Genomic DNA, 10,864 nt, shown 5'->3' with positions numbered 1-10,864 from the left:
ACAAATTTAATAAATACGATCAAATATTAATTGAATCATTTCCATTGGTCATTTGCAGGCCTAGGTGGGGGTAAAAATATTATGTGTAGATATGATGTATGCAAATTAGATGTGGATGGTTTAAGACCATGATAAATCACGTGATCGAATTCAGGCATCACGTGACTGAGTGGGTTGCGCGGGAAATCAAGCCGCGCGGTTGGAAGTGGAAGCTAGCCTCAGCAGCGAGGCTTCTGTCGCAAATAACAGAACCCTAGAAGCCCTGGAAAGAAGGAGAAATCCTTACAATGGAAGACACATCAAAGCCAAGGCGTAATTTTCCTGCATTTCCATTTGAGCCGTATTCGATCCAGGTCGATTTCATGTCCTTCCTTTACGAGTCGCTCGACAGAGGCGGCATCGCCATGCTCGAAAGCCCGACAGGTACTCTACTCTCCATTCTTCGCCATCTTCATGCCAATGATATCGCCCGTTTACGATTTCTATTTGTCTCCAAACAATTCCGTGGCAGGGACTGGCAAAACCCTAAGCATCATTTGCAGCGCGCTCCAATGGCTGGTTGATCGGCGAAAGCGGCAGCAGCAATGCGAAAAGACTACGGAAACTGCGAACATTGGTGATGACGATGATGAGCCGGACTGGATGAGAGATTTTGTTGTTTCAGATGCTCAAAAGGAGGAGAAACGAGGGAAGCGATTAGGGTCGGGACATGGGGATGAGGGGAAGAAGAACCCCTTATCAGCGATCGAGAGCGAGGTTAAACAGTCTGAAAGTCTCACTGGAGATGATGATGTGGAGTTTTTGTTGGATGATTACGAGAGTGAAGAGGAGGGTTGTGATAATGTCTGTAGAGGATCGAAGAGGAAAGGAGCGCGATGTTTAGATTCCAGCAGTAGTGATGAAGATATTGAGGAGGAGAAAGAGAAGTCTCCCAAGGTATATTTTACGAGCAGGACCCATTCTCAACTGTCACAGTTTGTGAAAGAGTTTAAGATGACTATCTTTGCTTCAGAGCTTAATCTTATCTGCCTGGGCTCCAGGAAGAATCTTTGCATCAATGCCGGTGAGTGGTGCAGTTATCTTCTATGATTTTGGGGTTTGGCTACATTGTGGGATTTATTTGTAACCTCTTTTAGATGTTCTGAAGCTGGGGAATGGGAACCGGATTAATGAACGCTGCTTAGAGCTGCAAAGAAATAATAGCAACTCAAAAATCAAGGTTCATTTTATTTGTTATTGGAAAAATAATGTTTTTTTTTTAATCGCAAGGCTTCTAGCTTTTTTACTTTATTTGAATTCCATGCTTTTAAATCTAGCCAAACGCATTCAGCTTCAGGGTCTCTCCCCGGCAGTTGCAGCGGTTTGAATAAACAACTTAGTTGTTGTTCAAAAAACTGCGATGACCATCACAAATTTATTCTAATTTCAAAATGTAAGACCACAACTTTTTGGTAGTAACCATACTTTAACAGATTATTTTGAAAAAAAAACAGCTTTCTACAACACAAATTTCTAGAAAACAGTTCCCAAAGAGAACAACGGTGATGGTCTGAAAAACAAAGCAACCAGAAAGCTGTCCCAAATAGACCCTCAACCATGATAATTTTAAGCAAAAGCCGATTGTTGGGTCATGTGGGCATTAACACTACCCATGACTTCAACTTAGGCATGTTTGGAAACAACCCATAACCAACAGGACTTTTAATTTTTCTAAACTAGTCAAACCCAACACAAGTGGCAATTTTCCAGTCCAACTGTAGGCCGACTTGGAGTAAAGCTTATGATAACACAAGATTTCCTTTAATAAGTTTGAATTGAAATGAACTTCTAAATTAAATGAAGATGAGACAATAAATATATCAGAGATAACCAAGGCAAGTTTATATTGTCCAATGAGACCCACTTTTATCCATGACTGGATTGAAATCAAGTATTTAACTATGCTTCAGAAGAGGACTGCATCAATGATTCTCTTCATACAAAGTTATGGATGATAATAGATATATCAGTTTACGTCAATGATTGAGACTGAGGGCTGTACGTGGAAAGGGTGTTGTTATTGCTATTACACTTTTTCTTTGTCGCGGGAGTCCAAATGAGAGCTTTTCCTTGATATGATTGAAAGCTTCTCTTTTTGAATTAATTGTTACTTATGATATCTTCTTATCCTCGAAGAAATAGATACCCTCCCAAAGTCAACAAAGGATCATATCTTGGAAATATCAGTTCAATGTCTATAATAAATATGAGAGCTCAATCGTATCTTAAAATTGTTCTATAGGAGAAATGTTGATTCTAAAAATTTAACATCAATAAGGTCATGGTTAGTTTTCTATTATTTTAAAATAGGGTAAATAATATTTCCTCATTTACAATGTTTTTAAAACTATCTTCCCTCTTTCAAAAAATGATAAATTACAAGGAGGTTTATGCAAATGACCTTTAATATTTTTTGGTTTCCACTCAACACCGGAACATGCCACTATTTTCTCTTGAAGTTTCTTTGCTTTAAGAGCTATGCAATCCTGTGGCTAATTTGTAGTAATGCAATTACCTGAGAATAGAAACATTGCATTTGAGATTTACTTGAGGTAGCAATAACTTCTAGTAATATCAATTTCTGAAAAGTTTGGAACTTTTTTGCTGCATGTTTCATTCTCTATAGAATCAACAATATCAAAATGTACATTTCTATAATAAGTAATGAACATAAGTACTCATGGTGATGATAGTGTGATACACAGGTTCAACATGATAATAGGAGGTCGCTCCGTCCTAAACATTCATGTGGTTGCCCAATGTTGAGAAAGCATAATTTACGAAAATTATTCAAGGATAAAATTCGAGAACTTGGTGCATTGGACATTGAGGATCTTTATCAACTGGGCAGCAAAATTGGAACTTGTCCATACTATGGTTCACGCGACATGATTCGAGCAGCTGATCTTGTCGTACTCCCATACCAGTCCCTTCTCCAGAAATCTTCTCGTGAATCGCTTGGTCTAAAACTGAAGAATAACATTGTAATCATAGACGAGGCACATAATTTGGCCGACTCACTCACAAATATGTACAATGCAAAGATTACTTTGTCCCAGGTATGGTTCCACTATTGATTTGCTTTTGCTATGTTATCAATGGCTGAGGTAGTCTTTCAGAACAGTAATTTGCTGTTTAAGTAAGCGAATTTATATATAGACGTTCTCAATTTGAGGATGTCTTGGTCATGTGTACTGCTGTTATTCATTGATCAGCAAATTTACAAAGTTTAATATTTTGTTTTAATCGACCATCAATTTTTTATCAGATAACTTTTGCCACTTGCAGTAATTTTTCTTTTAGTAGCATTTTATCATAAAGTTTCTTGCTAAAAAGTTTTATTTTCTTAATTTTGCTACTAATTGTGATAATAAAAGGTGCTCTTTTAACTTCATTTTTACGTACCTGAAATGTTAAAAATATGCCATTCTTCAACTGAAATTTATTCACCCTTTACATTTCTCCCATTCCTAGTTGAAGCAGGTTCTGTCCCACCTCAAACTTTACCTTGACAAGTTTCAAAGACGCTTAGGTGCTGGGAATCGACGATACATCCTGACTCTGATTGTGGTAACAAAGTCATTTCTTCGATTATTGCTAGGCGATCAGGTTGATGACTCCAAATTTAGTGCTTGTCTGACTGAAACTGCAGCTCTTGATGAACATGTTGGTGATGTTTCAATGACCATAAATGAATTCTTATTTTCTCTTGATATTGATAACATCAACTTTGTCAAACTTGTTCATTATGTGAAAGAGAGCAATATTGTTCACAAGGTATTTTTCATTTTTCTATTATTTGTTAGCTGCTGTATTTTTTTGGTTAAATGCAATGGCTGTGTATTTACTTTGCAGGTCAGTGGATATGGGCAGAAAGTGAGCTCACAAAATGGATTGGGAGATGCTGATAATCAGAAGATCAGTATGGAAGGAAGCTTTGTGTCTAGCTTCCAGGCTTTAGCTGACGTTTTACTTCAACTAACAAGTAAAGACAGTGAAGGAAGAATAATACTATCTAGGCAAAGGTTGCCAAACTCAAAGCATATAGGAGAAGCTTATCTTAAATATGTCATGCTTTCAGGGGATAGGATCTTTACTGAGGTTTTGCAAAATTTTTTGATACTCTTCTTTCTAGAAATTTACTTTTCGGAAGATTTTTTTCAACATAATTCTGAAATAAAAATATGCAGATTATGGATCAAGCACATGCTATTGTTCTGGCTGGAGGAACCATGCAGCCTATTGAGGAGAGCAGGGTACGTCTCTTCCCTGACCTCTCCATTGATCAAGTGCAATTTTTCACCTGCAAACATATTGTTCCTCCAGAGAGTATTCTCCCAATTGTAGTTGCTTGTGGACCCTCTGGGTTGACTTTTGATTTCAGCTACAATTCCAGAAGTTCTCTAAGCATGGTAAGGATCTTCTTCTCCTGTTTGCTTACTCTCATCATGAAGTGTGAGTTATGTTGGATTTATCCGTTTGCTTCAGCTACTAGGCAAAAAAAAAGTACGTTTAATTTATGTGATCTTCCACAGTTTCCTTGTGATTATCAAGCTTTCAATTTATTGATTTTCAAATTAGAAGTTTTTTCTTTACACCATAAAGTTTGGCTCAAAAAGACCCATAGTCTCTATGAGGTTAAATAACTAAAAAGATGACACTAAGACACAAATGCCAAGAGTATGGTAACAATGAGATCAATGCCCAAAGAAGATGGCGGAAAATGGCAAATGTTGAGAGGATATTAGCAAGCAAGTTGAGCAGGAGCTGAGAAGCCGAGAGCAAAAAAAATTGCCAAAAATTTAACGCCAACGGATTAACACTGATGATTCTATAAAATGAAGATTCTAAGGATACAAAAAACACTACCAAAATTACTGTTCTACAAGCCAATACTGAAAAGAATGTCAACCACTCATACTTCTCAAAATATGCTAAAAAACTAGTCAAAATAGTCAGCCCAACAAGCAACAATGCTGATTGGGAATCACCAAGGATTCTAGACTTGCTACAGCCAATCTATAGTGGTTCACGAAGTTTCTAAGGATCGTGGAGACCTAAGAATGTGTGAGGTAAGGCTTTGAGCCAAGGCTAGATAATTATAGACTAGACTCAGATTTAAATTTACTAATCTATAGTTTAGGTTTGGGCCAAGGAAGCCTTCCTAGTTTTTTAAGGGCCTAAGCTCATCTACTAGGTTCTTAATAGGAAGATCCTCTAGAGAGAATAAATCTAGCTAAGTATATTCAGCTCCAATATATTCTGGTCCAAGGGTTTGTCTGACAACGCTTTGCCTTTGAGAAAAGTCCGTTTAAAAGCAACGTCCCAATAAGCTCCATTTTTGAAACAGTGGAATGATGGGCGACAGGGCTGAGGAGGTGGAGATCTCACGTTCTAAAATGGTGGAGAAATGCCTCTACTGTAGACACAACTCACGAAGACGAAATGAATCAAACAGACGCGAAGGACTCTGTGGCCATTCTCTGCCATGCAACGAAGGATAACCTCGCTCCCAAATGGGGCCTAAAGCTAGTACTTGGATGCCAACCAAGCTGAGCTTTAAGGATTGTTTGTAGTTGGATTAAGGTTAAGGCTTAAGAGATCGGGTCAAAGAAGAGGTCAACAAAAATACCATACGCCCTATATGAGCTTGAAATGGATAATAGTCTAACGATTTATATTATTTAACGACAAATAAATTCAAAAAATCAAAATTCACATTATTACTAATGGAACAAACAAATTTCTCAAGTTGAACTTCAAATCATGAACTTTGTCCATTAGAAAATAAAAAAATAGATACAGAAACCCTGTGAATTCAAGACCACTTGCTAACTGTTCTTGACTTATTTTTCGTCAAACTTGGTGGACAATAAAAGTCTCTTTTTTGATCCTTCTCTATTGGTCCAAACTATTTCTTTAAATTGTTAAAATTCTTTTGTTTGAGCCCTTAAAATTTGTTGTGCTTTTTTTCCGCTCTAAGGTTTTTTTTTTCCCTTTAGAAGTGTCACCGCCTCCTTTTGTCCTAGAATATTGACCTCTTAGAGAGCATCAAGGAACATGAGTCTTAGCTTGTTGGTGTCATCGATCATTTTGGGGACAAATATAACATCTTTTTGCCTTCTTTTCTTCTCTTTATGTGTTATTCCTTGATCACTCCTATCTTGTTGGAGCATACACTTTGAAATCTCCTAGTTTGCCATCCTTTGGTTACAGAGAAGGCTGACAATATTTTAAAAATGCTTTAGGCTGTACATTGTCTGCCAATTATCTCCTCTATAGTTAGGAATATGATATTGTAATGGATTGCTATTGTGAATTACAGTTCATATCTTTGATTTTGCGGCCAGTTTCAGCTCAAATTTTTTAAAGATAGATTAAATAGAAGACAAGACAAACTAGGGCTTTCACCGTTATTTTGTGAGAACTTTAGGTTTGGGGTTTCCCATAGATTTTTCTGACAACAGAAGAGCATTTTCGATTAAAGGTAGTCATTATTTGTGCCAAGTGTTCTAGTTTTAGCATATTGTAACAATGGATTTAATTTTTGAGATTATGAATTATTATTGTGAGCTTAAAGAGGATGGTGAGAGGAATAAGGACGAACTCGATCAAGATTCACCTATGATTTCATCATCGCATATTGCCTTGGTTCCCAGTTTATTTAGTTAGAAGTAGTCAACCCAACCCGATCGAATGATTCTTGTTGATAGCCATAAATTGCTTTGTATAAGTGGATCTTGAAGACTTGTAGGGGATGTTTGTCTAAAGGGATAAATTAAGTTAATTTTACTTAACAGATGACTTTTTGCCATATCAGATACACCTTATGATTACAACTCAAATAAGCTATTGGGGAATGTACATGTCATAACTGTATTTGTATTATAATGGAGCATGTTTGGCCTACCTAATCGTCTTGTTAGAGGGCTCTCTGATCATAATCACTTCATTTGTTGAGCTAATTGATTGAACTATACAGAATGAGGACATGAGCACACATTTACTTGCATTAGATTGTTTTGTGTGCAAAAATGGTGATATATTCAATATAATATTTTCTCATTTTGAGCCCCCATTAAACTTGAATTTGCTTCCATTAACAAAATTTTGTAGAATGTGGATTGGGTTTGTTCATAATTTTTACTGATAGATGCCATCTATAAATATTTTTGAATTCTTATATTTTGAAAACTTAATTTTATAACAAAATCCCTATGGTTATTATTTTCATTTAACATGACAATCATTCAGGGTTATAATTATTTACGTTATAGCAATTTTAAATTTATAAATACATTAGTCTTGTCAACTCCAACCATTATTAGAAGAATGATCAAGTTAGCTGATTTGGGAGCTTAATCTTTTCATTTTTAGTGACTATCTGGGTGGGGACCAGATTGGCTAAGTGAAAGTCCAATTTTGTCAACTCCAATCGTTGTTGGGAGGAGGATCATGTTGGCTAATGAGGGGGCTTAGTCTAATTAACCTCGGTCCTCATTAAAGGATCAAATTAACCAACGCGGGACTTGCAATTCTGCCCTATAGATAAGACGATCCACCTGAAAGCATACATAATAATTTTAAATTTAGCTTTTGAAAAACTAATTCTTGCGAAGAAAAAAAATTAAGGTTGATTTTATTTTATTTTAAACTTATATTCACCTCATGAACGTTAGTTAAGGCACATCTGGATGTCAAATTTTTATAATATGCACACCTCTCAATGTAGTTGTACAATGCACTTGCACGAATTTTAGTGCATTGTGAGGTACTTGAACATAACTTTAATGTATATTTTTGTTGATGATCATGTAATGTATGCTTTTATGTTTACTGCCATCGTTTTAAAAGGCGTGCATTTTAACTATAATGGGGCGAGGCATAGGCCCCAAAATTTTGGACGTAAGCCCCATGATATAAAAAAATAAGTAATTAGATATTAAAAGACAAAATAAATTAGTTGTGCTTAATAAAAAAAATTATTAAGAGACATCATAATTACTTATGCTCATTAAATTTCAAAAAAGTCTTCTAGGATTAGAATATTCAAGATGTTAGCCTAAATCCACTACAAAAAGAGAAAACATAAAAAATAAGTAAACATGCTTGAACCAAAAAATAAATTTGTGCTCAACTAATCTCAATCCTTGAATGTTATTCATTCTTTAAATTCATCCTCAAAATCTACTTTTTCTTCATGACTAGTTTTGTTCAAATCATAATTAAGTTCTTGATATATCTGAATTAATTGTCCATTTCATTAAAGTCACGATCATGCACATTCTCAGGTGCATTCACAGTTTGTTTCTTGTAATTATTGCCTAAATTATAAAAACAAATAAAATAACATTCGTTAATATTTATGATTTTTTTATAAGAATGCATAATTATGTAAAGTAAAGTTAAATGTAAATATGAAACTTATTCTTTCATTCAGTTTTTTTTTCTATAAGAATATGTTATAAAAATATCCTTTCTTTATTGTGTAATATTTTATGAATTTTCATTTGTATTAGTTATGAGTACATTCTGATTACATCGACATCATATACGTGCTTTTCTTAATTCAATCTCTTGTGCGCCAACCTATTCTTATTCTTAGTATGAATCGAAGATAAAAAACATTATTCTTAAGAGGTGATTATGAAAACAAATAATAATAATTTTAAGAAATAAAAAAAATATTACCGATTTAAAATTGTTTGAATTTTTTGTACAATCTGGCGAAATGTAGGTGAAACTAAGAACTTGAATAACAAAATTCGTTTGCTTAAGTGTTTTTTCACCAAATCTAATTCACTAATCAGCAAGAGATCTTAACTTTCTTGAGTCAATAACAACTTTATTCCCAAAGTCTCCTATTAAATTATCATACAAGTCTAGTTGGATATCAACTCTAAGACAATCTTCATAATCCGACTTTCTTTCCATACAAGTAATTAACCTTTCTTTCACCTCTTTTCTTCATTACAAAAAATATCTTCAAAGCAAAATTATGTTTAACTTTCCATCTTGCATCAATTTTCTTCATGTTAAATAATAACTAACCGCATGTGGTGGTTTTTGAAGTTGAACTTTCCATCTTGCATCAATTTTCCTCTAAACAGGTCCACACTTCTTCTTATTATGTCCACAATTAAAAGTATAGTTTTTTTTAGCTGGATCCATTAACTAAATACAATTCATGATGACCTTTCTACCTAGTCAACCTCTCTTAGGCATTTACACGTGGTACAATACTTTTGTTACAGTAAGTAAGAGGACCTCAAAAATATGGATCAAACAAAATAAAAGCTCGAGCTTTTGTACATTTTGTCTTGTTAGCCTATTAACTAAAACACTAAACTTCTGAGGAGAACATTGTCTGAAGTGGTTGCTTCTGCTTGTAAATGCTTTGAAGCATCAAATATATAGTAACAAACCGTGTGATGGCTAGACGAATGAGTTCCCTCACCATTGTAAAATATCTCATCAAGCCAAAAATAAATGTGTGCTCGTAAATGAATTTAACTTGTTTTGCTTTTGCAAGCATGACATTATCATTGTCAGTCTCAAGCTCAGATGTGAAAAGTGGGTATATTACTGTGGGGTGTGCTTGTTGTATATTACTATGCAAAGTCTTTCTTGCTAGTGCAACTGCTCTCGGTCACGTAACCTCCCTATTCCATTATAATTTAATAACAACCTGACATTTAAAAAATATTTTTTATGTGTTAATGGATTGTGTGATCTCTAGCAAACATGAAAAAGAAAATTAAGTTTGTGTTTTACTGTATGTATAGTGAAATAATCCTTTAATAACTAGTAAAACAACAAAAGTTTTATCTCTAGCTGCTTACTAAATCAATCGGGCTGCTGGAGAAACAGACGTCGTGGGATCTTTTGCCTGTCGAAGAGGAAGCTACGAGAGCGTCTGTGTACAGGACGAAGCAGACGTGGGGATCACCTGTGTGCGAGAGCAAAGTAGACGACGAGATTGCCTGCTATGGGATTATCCGTGTGCGAGGGATGAAGCGGATTGCGGCCCAGACGACTGCGGGATTGTCTGCGACTCTGTGTGCAATGGAGGAAGCAGAGGACTGCGGGAGATCGTTTGTGTGCTGGAGACACTTAAATAGGCGTGAATCAGGTAGGTCTACAAAACTAGGGATTATTTCCCTTTTTAGACGATTAATAAGGGTTTGTTTAACACAACTGTGGATTATTTATAATCTGCTGATAAGCAGATTATTTTGATAATCTGTTAGCAGATTATCAGAATAATCTGGCTTGCTGTTTGGGACAACTTATTCAGACTAGTTTATTGGTGGTTAAATGACATTTCTGCCCTTATCTGATAAAACTGTTTGAGACAACTTATTCAGAATAGCTTATTGATAGAAAAGAAACATATAATGCAGAAACATACGATAATCACAGATCAGTTCTAAAAGATGCCATATAGTTCTCACACCCTAATGAGTACCAGGAGAATTAAAAAAAGTACAAATACAAGTACGACAACAAGGAGAAATATTAAAATATTTAACTTCAGACTCTGGCTATGCCTGTCCTCATCTGTACTGTCAGCCTGAGAAAACATCGGATTCACATGACAACTGGCATGACTACTGTCAGTGTAATATGAGGGACTATCAACCCACCGGAAGAAAACGCAACGAGCTGAAATACCCCTAGCACAACCATAGAACTGTCTACCAAAGCTATGCTCCTTACGTGACGTTAGCAACGGAGATGGTAGTCCACAATAACACAAAATCCATTTGTCTGTACCTGATATCCTGAAAGTCATGTTGGTATAACTATGAAAATAACAAAAGAA

General features: G+C 35.3%; 1 protein-coding gene across 3 annotated transcripts in view; it reads left to right on the top strand.

Moving 5' to 3' along the window:
• Window positions 1-252: 252 nt before the first annotated feature.
• Window positions 253-10,864, top strand: part of LOC110020954 (ATP-dependent DNA helicase DDX11) — a 39,595-nt gene continuing 28,983 nt past the window's right edge. For all 3 annotated transcript variants that reach the window (XR_002293588.1, XR_002293587.1, XM_020719261.1), the window contains exons 1-7: window positions 253-423; window positions 512-1,063; window positions 1,137-1,219; window positions 2,745-3,098; window positions 3,514-3,816; window positions 3,895-4,140; window positions 4,230-4,451. Coding sequence is in view for 1 of the 3 variants with exons in the window: in XM_020719261.1 (XP_020574920.1) it covers window positions 288-423; window positions 512-1,063; window positions 1,137-1,219; window positions 2,745-3,098; window positions 3,514-3,816; window positions 3,895-4,140; window positions 4,230-4,451 (1,896 nt within the window). In the remaining 2 variants the exon portion in view is untranslated. The remainder of the gene's footprint in view (window positions 424-511; window positions 1,064-1,136; window positions 1,220-2,744; window positions 3,099-3,513; window positions 3,817-3,894; window positions 4,141-4,229; window positions 4,452-10,864) is intronic.

Source organism: Phalaenopsis equestris, unplaced genomic scaffold (assembly GCF_001263595.1).
Source record: "Phalaenopsis equestris unplaced genomic scaffold, ASM126359v1 Scaffold000114, whole genome shotgun sequence".
In the NCBI taxonomy this organism is placed as follows: Eukaryota; Viridiplantae; Streptophyta; class Magnoliopsida; order Asparagales; family Orchidaceae; genus Phalaenopsis; species Phalaenopsis equestris.
The sequence above is the reverse complement of the archived record's forward strand: the minus strand, read 5'-3'. Positions and strand labels throughout refer to the sequence as shown.